At 43.8% G+C, this 17,388-nt stretch overlaps 2 protein-coding genes across 3 annotated transcripts in view; both read right to left on the reverse strand.

Moving 5' to 3' along the window:
- Nucleotides 1–138, reverse strand: part of SCYL3 (SCY1 like pseudokinase 3) — a 19,906-nt gene extending 19,768 nt beyond the window's left edge. The window contains exon 1 of the mRNA XM_085300218.1: nt 104–138. The gene's annotated coding sequence lies outside the window, so the exon portion shown is untranslated. The remainder of the gene's footprint in view (nt 1–103) is intronic.
- A 7,950-nt stretch (nt 139–8,088) lies between these two features.
- Nucleotides 8,089–17,388, reverse strand: part of KIFAP3 (kinesin associated protein 3) — a 71,242-nt gene continuing 61,942 nt past the window's right edge. For both annotated transcript variants that reach the window (XM_085300221.1, XM_085300220.1), the window contains one exon: nt 8,089–8,533. In XM_085300221.1, the coding sequence (XP_085156347.1) occupies nt 8,425–8,533 (109 nt within the window). In that variant the 3' untranslated portion in view covers nt 8,089–8,424. The remainder of the gene's footprint in view (nt 8,534–17,388) is intronic.

Raw genomic sequence — 17,388 nt, forward strand, 5'->3', positions numbered from 1 at the left:
GGGGCAGGGGCAGGGGCAGGGGCAGGGTTTTCCTCCCCGGTCCTCGTTTCGCAGCCTGGGTGCCTTGCAGGGCCCCGCGCGGACACGCAGCGATCGCACTGACCTGCTGGAGCGGGCACCGTGGCGCCGTGCAGCCGTCCTCCTGGCGCTCCTTCCCTCTGGTGCTTCGGCYCCCGCTTGTCCCCTCTCGGCCCCCCGCCGGGGTCAGTCTTCACCTCTCCGCGACAACCCTGCACCAAGATGAGGGTCTCCCCCTTGAAGCCTGCGGGGCGAGCGAGCCAGCCTCGTCTGGAGCCCGCTCTCTGCCGCACGTTGCCCCGAGGCCTCCTGAGCCGTTGCTGCTGCGGACACGAACGGTCCCCTCGGCCCTAAAAGCCCCACAGGAGGCCTGGGACAACGCACTGACCTCAGACCGAACTCGGGCCTCTGCTTTTCCACGGGAGGCCGAGATGCAGCAGGGCTGCTCTTTTCCCAGGGAAGGAGATGCTCCACGGGGATGTTTGGAGGGAAAAGAGCAATGTCTGGACAACGGATATGGGGGGAGCTGTTGACTTTGGCAGCTGTTTTCTCTGCTGAGCACACCGGAGCTCAGAAGCGACAGTGCTGCGGCCTGGCTGGAGCACGTGGGGCGATCTGAGCAGCTTGTGAATTTGCCTGGGTGCAAAAGCTGACAAAGTCACCTGAGTTTGTTATTAGCGAAGGACTGTTCACGGAGCGAGGGCCTCTTCTGTTTTGCTGATATTCTGGGTGCAAAAGACATGGATCCAATAGCATCATCGGTGCTTGGTGGCTAAATGTGGTGCTTTCCTGTACTGCAGCGCCCCAGTATCTGCTCTGTTTGGTCCTGGGCCTGTGTCGGTAAGAAGGGCCCCGTGAGGCTGGGCATATGCAAACGAAAGGGGCAGTCCCGTGCTATGCTTGTTAAAAGAGGTATTGGCTTGGTAAGCAAAAGGCTACAAGCTGTGGTGTATGGTCCTCCCTGCCTTCAAGATAAAAAGGAAACATGGTAGTTCTGGTTGTACTGGTTACATTTCTCTCTTCCAAAGGTCAGAACCTTTCCGCACCCTGCTTTTTTCACCCTGCCTTTTTCTATCTCCTCAGGAAGCGACTGGATCTCTTCCTCTCCCTCTCCCCTTTGGCTGTTTCCTCCTCAACTTCTCTGTTCTGGTTGCATGATCTGGCTGCTCTGCGTACGGCCAAGGATGCTGAGGAAGCTGTTTATGAGATCATGTGCACAGAACTCTTCTCTTGGGGATATGAAGGCCAGGAGGGATGCTGCAATGTAATACTCTATCTTCCTGCACAACAGGACACTTGGAGTCCCTCTCACTGATTCCTTCACCAAGACCATGATTTCTATATGGGACCATGCCTTATATAGAGACAGTATCACACCAAGTACTTAGGTGATGGAGAATCCATCTCTTCTTTGCTAAGCTGTTGCACAGCTTAGTTACTCAAGCAGTTCAAGCTCTATTTCCACTTCAGCTTCGGCTGGCTTCAGCTTCAAGTCACTGCTTCTCAGCATACCTCTGACTGCTGGACAGAATAGCCCTTTGCTACTGGAAAATTTCSCTTTACTAGAGGCACTTACCAGCTATGCTGAAGCTGTTACGATTTTTAGTTTGTTCGGTCTGATTCAGCTTGGGGAAGTTAAAAATTCAAGGTTGTGGTTTGAACTGTAGCCAATGAAAGACAAATCCCAGTGTATAACATATGCTTTGATCAGCCCCTGAGGTTTCTGGCTGCACTGTGATCCAGACCCTTCATCGCTGGCTGGGCTGTCCCCTRGCCAGTCCTGTCCTCTGCTTGATTTCTACTGCTCTGTGCCTCAAGTATCATGGGCAAGTGGGACCCTTCACTTGAACCCTCCTCTGCTCTGTACAAATGAGCTGTGTGTGTGATTTATGGGGAATAGGTGTCTCCCGCCTTCTAAGGTACGACTGCCTCCTCCCTCCCAAATGCATTTGGTGAGCTAATTTCCTTCCCCAATTTCCCCTTCAGGGCGTTTTTCAGCCCCCACACCAGTGCTGCAGGGAATCTAGCAATAGCTTCTTGACTAGCGTAAATAAAGGGTGGGTGACTGGGTGAAAACTACATATGCAAGGCAGGTGGTCTGTCTAACAGATCGCCCCACACTATTGCCCCAAGCCCTGCTCATTTGCTTTGGTGGTGTAACTTGTGCATCATAAGGAGATCTATTTAATGCCATTAAAACTAATTGCTCTCTATGCTGCAGAGTAAAGTGACTCCAGGGAGAGATTTCACGTGAGTATTTTGGACAGCAGAATGAACACTGAAAGGAATTACTATAGTGCAGTGGGAGGTCTGGACTTTTCACACACTATTTTCATATCACCAATGTTATTCCAGTTTCATGCAGCGCCAGGGCATTAGGATGTGGTTTGCTCAATCATTTTGAACCTAACATTTAGAGCGAGTTGGGCCCAACAGCACACCCCATACCCATGGCCTTGTCTAGACAAGGATTTAATGGCAATGGCAGTGTGTGTAACAAAGGTGGTCTAAACTGTGCTAACTCCTTGGCTTGCTTTAGTAACTAAACTCAACCAGTTTAGCATACATTAAATTTTGTGCTGTCAAATCTGGCACGAACTTCGTAGATACACATTTTTTCCCCTCYGTTTCAGGCAAAGCTTTCCAGTTCATGCCCAGAGCATGGACACTGTAGATACTCCAAGAGAAGCTTATTTGCTGGCCAGTAACTCATTTATGCTAGAGTCCCTTTGATACAACAAACCCACAGGTATCTGGACAGAAAAAAGGATCCCCTTAGATCTTCACCCAAACTCTACTCAGCTGAGCTTTATGATCTGCTTGGGTATGCAGAGAGGAAGATTTTCTAGCAGTASTGGGCGCTGGGAAGTCTGTAAGCTGGCCTATCAGAGTTAACAGTGGGGCACCATGCTATAGAGGAATCTGCACCTCTGGCAGATGGAGGTATTGGCAGCTGGATGATCTGGGTCTTTTTAAATCACGCAGGAAGATGGTGGGAGAAGGAGGGTACAGGAAAGCAGGACAGGTCCCCATGTAGTATATGAGGTGTAGTATGTCACATACTATGAGGTGACATAATGAACACAGGAACAGAACCTAAAATGAAGTTCAAGTACCTCATCTCCCTCCTTCAAAGCTAGGAAGCATCATAAGTCTTTGGCCCAAATGGGACAAATAGTGATGCCAAAAGACCCTGACCTCAAAATGCAAAATAAGGGGAACGGTATACATTCCTCAGCAGAGAAACCATGAAGTTTATTCAGGGGCCTAAGCAGGGATTTATGTACCTGAATTTGAGGTAACCATGTTAGAAAACACTGGCCTCCAGGTCTACAATCRGGGCAGATGTTAGGGGGAGGGAGGAAAGAGAAATAGAAGATTGGATGATGTGGACAACTGCAGGGAGAGGACAGAAAGCTCTTAACAATAAGCAGTGACTGATTTCTGCTTACAGCACGTAGCTCTGGCAACAGGCTCAGGCAGTGGTGTAACTCGTGTGGCTTTCAGGAAATCACAAACCTTGGCTGCTGACTGCTCTGGGTCCTTCATGGCATATTCAGTTCGCTGAGTTGCCAGTGATCTGCTGAGATGCACTCCCTCCCTTTATCTATTTCCCCATGTGAGTACCTTGTTTCATACCAGCTGAAGTGGTACCAAGGAGCTCACTCTGATCAGGGTCCTACTGTYCTAGGTGCTGTACAAACACAAGAGCTAGTTTCTGTTCTTCAATACTTACAACTTGCCTTTCCTAAGGAAAGACCCTAGSTGCAAAGACAGCCAATGTAGGCACCTCCAGAGAATAATTTAGGACCTCATTAGGGAGGCGTGTACTCCCTTCCTTCTCTTTCAAGGGTAGAAGAAGAAAAGAGGGAACAGAACTGGCAGGACTGCTGAGCTTTTACCAATTGCCGTGTTAGGTTTTGTAACTGGTTATTTAAGTCATTTGGGAAAGAAGAGATTGGCACAGTTGGAGAGACAGTGAACTAGTGACTGTAGAAGAGGCTGGGGCAAAGAGAACACCTACACAGAGCAGAGCCTCTGTGGTCTAAAAGGACAGTTTAGTAGTAGTGTCCAGCAGTCTCTGCTGTCTGCATCAGCAGGAATATTTCCTAGCCTTTCATTTCCCAGACCACTAGGCCTTTGGAAGAGGCAGAAGGCAGAAATAAGGTGGGGGTGWCGCTCCCAGCAGCAACCTGAACTGCAGCTGACATCTCTCCCAGTGATTTCCTCCTGCCACATAATCGTGTTAGATACAACTACATTACACTAGCCTGCTGCTGCCAASGGTGTTTCTACAGTACTCATTTCTTAATAAACAGGTTTCTTTTTGTTTTGGGAGACAAGAGGCTGCAAAAGCAGCCCAAAACAATATGCTGTCTTACATACCAACTCCAGAAAAATCCACATGCTCACTCAAGTACATTTCTAGACTGGCTGTTTGCAAATGTCACCTTCTAAATGTCAGCTACATGCAGTGTCGTCTTCYGCAGCTTGTGCCGGCAGACAGCTCCAGTACCTCTCTTGTTCCCTTAGTGTTCTCTCCTGAACATCACAAAACAAAAACGAGCAGGTCATGACAACTTATAAGTTCTGTCAGTTGGAGCAGAAGTTGCACTAAAAAATCAGCTTCGCTGTATTTTACTTTTCTTGAGAATGATAACGAGAGGAATTGAAAGTTGGTGCTGTTTACTCATCTGGGGCCTTGAACCACAGATTAAGGAGAGGGTAAAAGGAAGTTGATCATGTCTACATTGGTAATAGGCAGATCTGGGGAGAGGTGCAGAAGAGGGCCTACTTCCCTTCTAGCAGACAGCTATGTTTAGGATCTTTACCAAAATAATCCATGTATGACAGCAGCACTTTGGTGCTCCCGAGCAGCAGCAAAGAGGGTTCTTCTGAGGGCAGCTTTTTAGCAGGAAACAAAGCAGGTTGCCTTTGCCCCTTGAGGGTAGACACTTTAGTTCATCAGTGCTGCATTACAGGAATTCCTTAAAGAACCTGTCAGAGGGACTTGAAATCTGTTCCATCTAAACAGCGTTTTTCTGCTTATTCCAGAGTAAGATGCATCTTGTTCTTGTTGGTTTAATCCACTCTGGATTAAATTCAACAGAAACATGAATTTCTCAGAATGAAAGACACATGTGAAATTGTTATCAGACAGCTCCACCAATACATCAGCATTGAAAGACAGGTCCTTCATAAGCTRTCTGGGACAAGGATATTTGTTTGCTTTGTTTTTTTTCCCCCTCTGTGTTGCCATAGTAAACTCCTATATACCAATGTGATACAAATAATAAATTAAAATAAGCTTTTAGAACGGTGCATTAAGTATAAAGCTCACTGACAGCAGGGTGTACATCTACAGAAAGCCTGAACAATAGCTAACAGAGGTATGAACTTCGTAGCCTATACTTACTTAATCATGCTATTAACTTTACACCCTAATTAGATCTGAAACACCTGCATAACCACTATCTTTAATTAATTAGCAGACTGGGAAAGAGGACAGTTCCGGGATGGTTAGGGACTGCTGCTGTAGGAAAAGAAAAGAGGAGCAGTATAAAGTCACGCAGAGAAACAAGGAAGAGGAGTAAAGTGCCAAAGCAGTCAAAGTTGTTAAAAGAAAGCAGATCCCTTCTCGCCCCATTTYATGCAGGATACAATACTCAGGGACTGAATCCATAAATACAGATAATTAAAAGGTTACCCTACAGGTCAGAGTCTCCAGTCTCCCTCTGACACCCACAGGAAATGTGCTATAGATTGAAAAGTGTATGTGCTCATATCTTCCCCCCCTTTCTGGCTCAGGAACTGTAATTAAAGAGAAAATCAGCCTCTCCCTTGCCTTAGAGACTATAGTGGCACAGCTGGTTTTCATCCTGGCTAGCAGGCTCTGTCCTCAGGCTACTAAATGCTGAATAATTTTACCAAGCTCTGCTTGCAGATAAATGATGTTCTTTTAGCTGTTGCCAGGCAAAGCTACAAATACTTGATCTTTTATTCTTTTCTCATAAACTCTTAACATTGAATACTAAAAATGCAGCCAGGATTTTTCCATTGCCATTTATTCTCAGCATGGTCACAAATATATTATAGTTACAGACACTTTGCTGAAGCGCAGCTCTAGTTTCTCTTTAACCTGAAGCTTCCAATTAAAGGCTCCTTTAGTTTCATTGATAGTTTGCATATACTCTAAGGACCCACTTGGGTTTCTTTTTGTTTTGCTTTTGTTTTTTCCAAAACACATCCCAAAAGGAGGGCAACYGCTTTAAATAACTTCATGCTAATTTTCTGGAAGAGACTGTGAGTGCCAGTCTCAAAAAGAAAAGTCCGAGTGTGAATGTGCAGTTTGAGTTATTTCTGTCACAGCTGTAACTATAAGGTAGCTGAATTTTGTTGATTAAATGTAGCACAACTGCTGGGCAGATAAAGCGTGGGCTCAAAGGAGTGGAAAGAGTTTGAAAGGGATGATACTGGAACCCCAACAGTTTTTGTTTTTTTTTTGTTGTTGTTTTTGTAATTTTCTGTTTTTCAGGTTCATGTTCTGAATTTTCTGTAATTCAGGTTTTCTGCAATTCTTCATGTTTCTACAGAAATCTTAAGTTTTCTAATAAATTGCATAAGAATTCATTAAAAACTGTTTAAAAAAAATAGTTACAATCTTGGCAATGCTGTTCTTCCATCCACCTCCAGTAAGGGAAGCCAGCACAGGGAGGAGGCTAAAAACTGATAAGAACTACCATGGCTAATTTTGGAAGCTTTTCCAGTCATGCAGAATGAAACATGATGAGTAATAGTGCATATTAACAAACCTGTGTGCTTTTAAAAGATAAGGCGAAGTCTTAACGAATCTTGACTTCAAAGATATTTTTAAGGCATAAGAACAATACCGTGTCAACTTCCTAAACACCTCTATGCCTTTGAAGATCACCTTCTTAGCATATACACTAGTCTTAAGGGATTAYTGGCTATTGTTTTAGTAGTAACAGCCCCTGATTCAAGTTAATTTTCAGTACAAACCAGAAATGAGGTAGAAAAGAGGAGGGGAACAATACTGCAAATTAATAGCCTTTCATCATGAGTTGGGAGTAGCTTTTGGTTTAAAAAGTGAGCTACTACTAAAATTGTTATCTTGATAGCTCTGTCTAAAAAGGGCATCTGTCTGTATGCCTTCTTGTATCTATTACGAATGGGAGTATGAGATTTAAGAATAGCTTTAGCCTAAACTCTGCTTGCATGCAAGCATGTTTCAAAACATGGCTTAATGCAATCCTAGACATTGCGAGCATAAATCCAAAGTGAAGGTGTCTTGGAGTGTTTCTGCTGCTCAGTTAGTGAGCTATGATCTGTGCTTCAGTCCAGCTTAAACCCTGTGTACTACCAGGACAGGATGCATTTGTATTTTAGCATGGGAAAGTGAGGGGGAAAACTCTGCATCTGGATTCTGAACCAAGTCACAGTGTTTTTCTCTTGCTAGTTCTCATTATGTTTGTGACTGTCTTCTCTCAGCCCACAGGAATTCTATTAATAATAAACAGTTTATGGTAAAGGTATTCTTTTGTAGTTTAGTTTCTAATTTTAAGTGTTTTCAAGTGTTTAAGCTAAACTGTAAGTGTTTGAAGCCCAAGAAAAGCGAATCTGTGCCATCTTTCCATTGCTAAAGCCTTCACACCCAGGACTGAACTTTGGTAACTGGGTGCCAAGGCAGTGCCAGGAGATGCTGTGGCTTAACAGTGTTCCTGTTACTGAAATGTTAAAGGGAAACAGTCCATGCTAAATACAYTTCACATGAAGCACTGCTTTTAAATGCCTTGTAAAACAAAAGAATCACAGAATGGTTGAGGTTGGAAGGGACCTCCAGAGATCATCTAGTCCAACCCCCCTGCTCAAGCACGGTCACCTAGAGCACGTTGGCAGGTTTTGAATACCTCCAGAGGAGGAGACTCCACAAYCTCTCTGGGCAACCTGTTCCAGTGCTCTGTCCCTCTCACAGTAAAGAAGTTTTTCCTTATATTCAAGTGAACATCATTTAGAAATGTGTTAGAAACACATTAACCACTACTGACAATGTAGGTTTTTATATTTAATAGAAATTAAATTAGTAGCATAATATACATAATGTGACACTTTCCAGTCTAGTAGCTTTCCCATACTTGCTTTCAAGTCACAGAGCAAATACTGTACAAAAATGATAATAAAGAGCAACTAAGGAGCAAACACAGTCACTAAAACACTGGACCCAGAAAGGCTAGGTTTTTCTGGAGCTACACATGCCAAAGGATACTTAATGATGGACTCATCGTGGTACAGTCATGCACTACCACAGGATGCAYCTACGGCCAGCCACACACAGGCTGGTTCCTCCAGGGGCAGGAGGCAGCGTCTCGGACTGTGAAGGGGGCTGCTTTATCGTGCTCCATAGCTGTAGTAGTAAGGTTCATCTGGGCGGTATCCATACGCAGTCGCAGGCCGGCCAGGAACCCCAGAGGACTGACCAAATCCATCCACTCCAATGCTGTAAAAACAAAAGAGAGAGAAGCTGGAGGGTTTTGTACTGTTAGGAAGGTGTGCTAATGCTGGTTTCTCAAACTTTTCCTGCTGTGGAGACATTTTAAGAGGCAACTTTGCAAGCCATAATCCCTTTCTGGACAGTACTGCTTTGTCTTCCCTCTTGCTTTGGTAAAAAGGAAACACTGCAGAGAAAATCAGCACAATTCCTGTGTAGGATCAGCAGGCCTACAAAAATCACTGCATGAATTGTTGGCTATTTTTAGTTAAATGCAACAAGTGAGGAAGTGGTGAGTTGGCATTGTGGGATTAATGAGCTTTTTGTGAGCTGCTTTCAACTTTCAGGTCAAATAGGAATCCCAGAGGAGACAGAACTTTCATTTTCTACCCTGTTGTGCATTCACTGGCAAAGCACTTTGCTTCTTTGACTCAGTGTCTCTACCTATAGATTAAAGTTAACRTATCTTTCAAGGAAGACTTCAAGTATGCTCATTGCGAAGTCCACTGGTAACAGCCCTACACAGCACATCTGAAGAGTCTAATTTCCTTCTAAAAGATAGACAGTACATTTCTAAAGCCCCTAGGAAAGCACCAACTGGAAATGAGAGCATGAGAATATCTGGCACCACGACATAGTTCAGTAAAGGACACAGTGTTTCTGATGGGATAAAAGGATGACAAGCCAACTGGCAGAAAGAATTCATCACATACTAAAAGGCCATGTTCTAATGAGACAGAATAATTCATTTTTCACATAGAACAGCATCTTCTACATCTGAAGTGTCCTACAGCAATGAATTACATACTAAAGCACAAAAACTGCATGGAGAAAAGTGGCACGTATTTCATGCACARCAATAACTTTCATGCAGGAGGTAGAGAAAAAATGAATATTGCCTAAGATACTGGATTATTGCCTATTCAGAGTTATGTCACTTTTAAACTTCCATTTCAGTAGAAGGACAAATGGAAAAGGCTTCTAATTTATTGTCTGATTAGAGATGCATTGAAAGGAGCTGAACTTCCCTGCTGAACACTGTCAAAACACAAACAACCAAAGTGCTTTTAGAGTGGGGAGAAGCCGAACCTCATTATTGCCRATTATACATATGGAACATGGGTTATGCAAGAGTCAGGGCCTGGGAAAGAATGACCCATATAGGAACACGTACAACGGGTGGGCCACAGGCCCTGGCTCAGCAAAAAGCTGGCACTGCTGAATCATAGATATCATAGAATGGTAAGGTTGGAAGAGACCTCTGGAGATCATCTAGTCTAACCCTCAGCATAGCCCATACGGGGACTGAACCCGTGACCTTGGCATTAGCAGCACCATGCTCTAACCAGCTGARCTAAATCGCTTGGACAGCACGGGACCAGTTGAAGTGGTGGGGACCATGTCCAGAACTCTGTCCTTGAAAAGATCCTTTCCTAGGATTATGCTTCCATGAGGTCCTCGAAGACCATCCTTTGTGCCTGTTTCTTCAGAAAACTAGTTCACTTATGGGACATTCTGATAATCATATGAATGTCAAAAGCCTGAGGCTGATTTGCCTTCCGAGGGAGAGGAAATACAACCAAYAAGCCAAGCTGCAGAGAAAATCATTGTTTCACCTGAATGTTTCCGGAGGAACGCGGTGTCCTGAAAGCACCTTGCTATTTTCATGTCTGCCTGCCTGCTTCTGAACTGGCAGTGCCCCATCTCACAACTTGTACACAGAGCCATCAGTCTGACCTTAAACACCAACCAGTTCCTTCAGCACGGCAAAGAGAAGCTGAGTAGCAGTGGTGCACCATATAGTTTCCTGTCTGCTATGTATACAAAGCTATATGAACATACTTTTGGCTCTACACCTTCCTCTTGCCCCCAATTCCTTCCCACATCCACTACAAAGTCCTATTACACTTTTCCACACACTTTATGAAATGAGCTAGTAACCACTGAGGCTGCTTTCTGCTCTAGGTCCCTCATTTGTACCTGGCAAATGACATCTTTCTCATTAGCAGCCTTGAAACTTTAGAAGGCTCCTTCCAAAAGGAATTAAGAGAAGTCCTCAGTGTTACTTTCTCTATATCTATTGCTTTTTGTCTCCAGAAATGTCAAATCCTGCTTTCCAACTTTACCACAGCCTTCACTCACCTTAACCAGGGCACGGTCCCCCGCTTCTGTTCCTGTGACTGGTTTGCAGCATGYAAAAGATTAGACAGACAGATCTCACATGGGCTGCCCTTAGGTAAGCTTTATGAATAAAGGCCACAAAGCTCTTCTAAACAAGCCAACAAGGACCTAGGAAGAAGCTGACTAATTTGTTTGGGACTTCAGAAAATGAGAAAGGTGAGTAACTCCTTTAAACAAGGCCTTTTTTTTTTTTTTTTTTAAGGAGTTCTTCCAGCACCGATAATATCAGGAGTTAACAACATACTAAAGCATGCCATAGTGGGATTTAAGGAGGTTCAGAGCCCAGTTTTGTCATGCTACTACAAATTCCCAGTTGCCAGTAATACCTCCTATGTGTAACACYGGGTAACAGCAGAGAAACAGGACCCTGTAAGTCTACCTTTAAACTCAGGAATTCTATTGTTTCCTTCAAAAAATTCCTCAAAATGTCTGCAGTTGATTTATAACGAGAAGATATTTTAACAGAAAATACTTTTCTGTGTTTATCTTCCAGAGTTTTTTTTTCCTGCGACTAAAACAACATTAGCTGTGGATAAGTTGTTTTTATTTCTAGGGGCTCCTTGTATCACCGTTAACTGTTCACAGCACTACCAAAAATTCATTCCTGGAAGATGTTGTAGGTGCGGCCGAGAGACCACAAAGCCGGGAGGCTGCTGGCMGCAAGTCAGGCTACCAGGGGCCACGTGGGTTGGCTAACCAGGGAGATGGGTCTAAAAGCCTCAGGTTTACTGCAGTAGAGAGGGACAAACCAAATGCCGCAGCCTGAGACACCCACCTTGAAGCAGGACTTCGTTTTTACATGCTAGCGTGGCCTCTCTTGATACTGAAGTGTTTCAACTTCTTTTGGCCCCTTTTAACTCACTGTTCACTCCATTACCTACTACCAAACTAAAATCTTCATTCGGGTGAGGAGTAATAACAACAGAGAGCCACAAGGGGGCAATGGGTCTCTATCACTGCCAACAGTTTTCTCAGCTACTTCCAGGTTAGTAATCCTCATTCAAAGAGCTTTTAAATGTATTTAAATTGATAAAGAGAGTGGGGAAAATATGGTTTCAATTACCTTCTCAGCAAATCTTTTTTTTTAATATATTTTTGTAAATGTGTAAGTAATTAGGTAAAGATCCCTAGAGTTTAAACTTTGAGAAGTATCAGTTATTTCCAAATGGTTTAGACATATGTTAGTGTCCTGAAGAAAACTGGAAGAGATGGATCAGCTGATAACTGCTTTGGACACTAAATTAAAAAAAAAAAAAAACCACCACAATCAGAACACAAAACTACATTAAAACACCTTGATTAAATCACCACTCTCTATCTAAATATTTTTCATAAATAAACGAAGGCCTATCCGTGCTTCAAAAAAATAGYTGGCTTCATATTTACACATTAGTGCTCTTGAGATGTACCAGCTTTGCCTTTGTGATTGTTTGGGCTGGCAGGCTGTAGCAAAAAGCTTGTCCTCTCGCCTGAAGGAAAGGCTCTTGAGCGCAGGAGGTAACCGAGGGTAGGGCAACAAAACAGCAAACGCGCGTCTGCGGACTGAAGTCTGGCTTACTCATGAGGCTGGCAGGCCAAGGGCAATGACTCTGCAAGCACAACTTACGGAGGTGGAGACAGGGGGTTTAGAAACAGAGTCCTGCTGAATCCTTGCCACGTCTGCCAAGAACAGCAGAAGGGTACAGCCAGGAAAGATGGTAGTTCTTCGGCTGTAAACACTCACTGGCTAATGATTGGCCTGAAATCATGGTTTGTGCCATGTGTTTTTAGATTTATACCAGCAATCAACTTCAAAACTTTCTCCTTGGTTGTTGGCATTATTTGTTAAATAACAAAGTTAGGGACACACGATTATGCAATCAAGGTAAACACATTTGTCCCCAAGCTGGTATTTTTTTCCTCCTGTTAGGCAGCGCTGTTCAGCTACATACCTAACAGGAATGCACRCAATCCCTGTAGTTGTATAACTGATACAGATCACACACCACCACAACGAACCTCTCAGATAAATGACTTCTCCAGTTGCCTTAATCTGCGAGTTATTTAAGGCAGCTTTGTCTTACTAAATAGCTTGCATGTGCACAGAGACATTGGCGCTTGCTAACCATACAATCAAAGCACTACTGTTGTCTTGTGCAAAGTTTACCACCGCGCCTGGAGCTTATGGAGTTAAACAGTGAACAGCACAGCTAATTACTATGTACTGCTAACCTCAGTTGCTGGTTCATTTTGAGACCCTTTAAAATATGAACTGTGTATTTTACCCCTATGCACTCTCTTAATGATTTGTTTTTTTTAGACTGAAATCACTTCCAGCCATCAGTTATACTCGCGGTCTCTACACATGCACTTCTCCAAGCACAAATATTTCTTTTTCCTATTGGTCTGCCAACCCCTGTCAGAGCAAATTTCACTTTAAACTAAATGCTATGATACTTAAAACCTCTTGGATTACTCAGGCTGCTAGTGTGATCTATGACCTTCCCCAAATGACAGCTGAACTTTCCAATTTGCTTGTACTGCTGGGGAACTGAAGAACACATGCTGAAGAGGAAAATGTTCCTGATGTGCATGAGTGAGGAGAGATTTCTTAACAGCTTTGCTTATTGATACTTACTCTGATTAATAACATCCAAATTAATATGCCTATCTAAAATCCTAGGTACCCTGACATTTAAAACATAAAGACCAATACAGTCTGCGCAGCAGGAAATGCCACCAGCATCCCACTATGCCCACAAAATACTTACTTTCCTTAATTCCCTCCTGCATCCATAGCCTCAGAAACTAGATGGGCTTTGTGGTATGTCTGGAAGACTTGGCTGCCTCAGACAGGGAACGCCCTGCCAGCAACCTCCGCTGGGGTTCCTGTTCATACCTTTGCGCTCATGAATGTATGGTGCGAGCAGACCGTGGGACTCTTGGGGTTAGTCCRCACTAGGATAATTAGCACCTGACTACGGTTTGCTGACTATGGAGCAAAGCTGCTTTCTGTAAATTTTCATGATGAGATAGACACCTGAGCCTGTCCACACTAGCGTTCACACCATTACTAGTGCCGGTGCTGACAAGTTGCTCTAATATGGGTACTAATTCCTCTGGCATAAGCAGGGCCTCAGAATGGCTGGTCCCAGGTCACCGGGGAAATTCTTGGCCAAAACTAACCCCTTGAAGTCCAACTGGAAATCCACAGGTAGGATGCAGAGACCTGGAGTGATCCCAATAGCATATTCATGGAGAGACATGCACATTCATGGCAGAAGCATAGAGCAGGATAGCACAAAAGAAAGAAAAGGTTGTGACTGCTGGTGCAAGCAGAAGTGACTCAGGAAAGCAGTCTTCAGCTTACAGAGCGAAAAAGCAGTTTAGGAGTTTGTGCTTAAGGGCCCAAATTTCATCATTTTCAGCCTGTTGGTTTCATGGTTAGAACCCCCAGATTAAAGCACCCTGAAGTCACTGCCCACTGAAAAGGAAATCCAAACTAAACATTACTTGAAGCACATACAGCACTTTCACCAGAKCTAAGCTTTCAGCTGCATTTCTTCTCATCCTAAACCTGTTCTAAAACCCTGTCAATCCTCCCTCCTTATTCTGCATCAACAAGGCTTATAGCAGCTCATTTCTGAGAGGCTCTCTGCTACTCGACGGGGATACAAGTCTAAAGGGTCTCCACTTAGGAGTATTTATCATTCACTAGGTCCCGTGACCTTGATAAAACCAAGCCAACATTACTTAGAGCTCTGAGCTCCTGGGCAACCCTACCAACTTTTATGGAATTAACCAAAGTTCTCCACATGCTCCAGTGAATTGCTCAGAGGGGTCTGTTTATAGGCCTAAATACATTCCTGCACCCACTGATCACACCTGGGACTTCGTTTGAGAGAACGAGGTTTGGACCAGAAAGTTTTTCAGCATCCTTCAGAAGCCTAACCTTGGTACAGTCCATAGCAACCCCTTTCTCAGCTTCTTCCATGCCACCTCTCTTTATGTGTATTGTATTAGTGATTAAAAAAAAATTGTATTCTCTGTTAGAATATTGCTCCCTTTGCCCCCCCAACAGGTATTCAGAATTTGAAACAGTGCATCCTTAAAGTCCTAATGTTTCACTTTGTGAAACTTATTAGTATGTGACAGCATTGTCGATAACATATGGCACAGTTACCATCCTACTCTCTCCTTATAAACTCTTATGCCAAAATCTCCTGTAGTTTATAATGCTGTATCAAGTTCCTGTGTATAACAGAGAGAATAAATTATGTTCAAATGAATGCTGAAAGCTGTATTTTTTCCCCTCGGGAGGTACCTAAGCCATAGAAACAGAGCACCAGTCTCTGTAATCTTGAGACAAGCACAGCATTATAACCTGTACAACTGCAATGCAGTTTATTGTTTATAACACTTGTCAACAAGAGACAGAGGACTTTGCCAATACTAAAAGTGTGCATTCATTCTCCCCTCCCCGTGGCTCCTTTAAGTGCTGATGAAAGCCACTACACTGTAGGTCTGAGGCAGTGATTGCACTGCAGGGCAGCGTAGCCCTGGAGGGGCCGTGGCCRGGCTCCTAGAGGATGCTGCAGCTCCCTCCCTCCCCAGGGCCCAGGTCTCCTCTGCACAGAGACCACAGTACCAAGAGGCAGGGGAGCTGGGGGCATCAGGCTACAGTCTCATCGCACAGCTAGGATTCAGGCAGCATGTGTCTGGGCACAGAAGCTGGGAAACATTTCGAATTCCGCAGTACAAACAAAGAACCTCTAATTTCTTAAACCGTCTTCAAGAAAGAAGTTCAGGTGGTTGAAGCTAATCCCCTCTAGGTACCAACTATCCAACACTCTAAGAAAGGCTCAGAGCCCGTGGCTGCACAAGCTGAAGCCCACGGGCCTTTCTGCCGACACTGCCAACTAAACCCTGTCTGGGAATTTCTAACACCAGCCATGAAAGAATGGACAGCATCAGAAAATGAAATAAAAGCAGTTGCTTTTCCTCTCGCTTAGTGTCTGCTGATTGAAAAGATGATCCTATTTACTTCTCTGTGCCAGCTACTTCTTTGGTTTTGCTTCACCAGCCACGAATTTTCTGCCCTTCAGAGTAAAAGCATAAACCATGGGATAAAGAGAAACAGTATAAAACTGATTTTTTTTTTTTTTAAGTTTCATTATATGTCCTGTAACTGTAGATTCTCTTGCTATTGGTAATGACGTTAAACTACAAACCACAGGTCTCTTAAATTCTCTCTCTCATGGTCCCACTTTCTCTCTCCCCTGTGAAGTTTTTTCTGTACTTTCTATCCCTCAAGCTCAAGTGGGAGGGGAGCTTTGTGGCATGGACTGTGCCTTTGCACGCTATATCAAATACCATGTCTGCCTCTATTTTAGGTTCCTTAAATAGTTACACTGCATCTGCTCAAAAGATAGGAAATGTCAGAGTGAACCTGTGCAACACTAATTTAGCTCCCACGCGCATTATGATACAGCTTCTAGAGCTACGATCATGTCTCCTCTTACATGTGATCTTACTTCCTTCAGTGCACTCAATGACTTAAAAGTTTCCAGTTGCTCCTGGACTTGGTGCCTCGTGGTATATTAGCACAATACTGCTCTTTCTGCCATGTAATTATAAACAAATGCAAAATCTGACAATTGCAGAAAAATGAGCGCTGTCTCTTCTCTGTCAGGGTCAAGCTATGCCTCAAGCAACAAGAATGCCAAAATTCACTGGTGGGAAGGCAGTATTAAAAAAAAGAAAATGTTCTCAAACTGAATGTTAAGACAGCACTGGGCTAAAAAACGGCCTTGCTTAGCCAAATTCAGAAAGAGCTTTGCTTGAAAGCACTACAGCTTGCTATCCCAACTCTGTGAAAGCAGCCTGGGACCTGGGCTCACTTTCTTGCCGTTACCTGCTGTGTGATCCTGGACAAGTTGCTCCTTTTCACCACGACCTCAGTTTCCCAGAGTGTTGAGAGAAAATAAAATCCAAAATAAAGACAGCGAATGACAAACTACAGTAATGAGGAGACTCAAATTAGTCTGACATAGGTTAAAAAAAAAAGAAAAAAGATACTTGATTCTGTTGTAACACCCCTCAAAAGACTTTCATCTGCTAAAAAACAAACAAACAAAAAAAAGAAATACAGCCAGAAGGCAAAATAACAACTCAGTGGTTCCATTCTGCTATCCTCTTTCTTTAAACGACATCAGAACAAATTTGCAAACACTCCCTCACCCAGATTCACAGCTCCCCCAGATGGCAGAGGATTTGTTAAAAGGTAAACTGCACAGTTAAAGCTACAACAGAAACCAAGAGTTCTGACTTTCCATTATAAGCTCAGAGACATCTCCTGTTTTGTTGGCTCAACAGCTGGCCAAAGCCACTGATTAGATGTATCCATTTCTAAAAAACTAATTAAAAACTAAAACAAATAAAAAAGCCCTGAGAAGCAAGCAATAAAAAAAAGCAAGGAAGATATCCTTTCCTCCCCCTCTCTTCTTGGACAGGCCAAAGTATTTGTGTCAACTCCATAAATTGAAGAGTACATWGCCTTAAACTGGTAATCTGGCTGGTTTGGGAAGATTTCGAGCATTTCTTCTAGTGAGCTCCAGTGATGTCAGTGCTACCTTGAGACAGAACCTTCTGCCAGCAGCCTGAGCAAAATAAGATCCGAACGGGGCAACTTCAGAGCGTCACCA

Source organism: Rhea americana, unplaced genomic scaffold (assembly GCF_003343005.1).
Source record: "Rhea americana isolate MKP2758 unplaced genomic scaffold, rheAme1 scaffold_162, whole genome shotgun sequence".
Lineage (NCBI taxonomy): Eukaryota > Metazoa > Chordata > Aves > Rheiformes > Rheidae > Rhea > Rhea americana.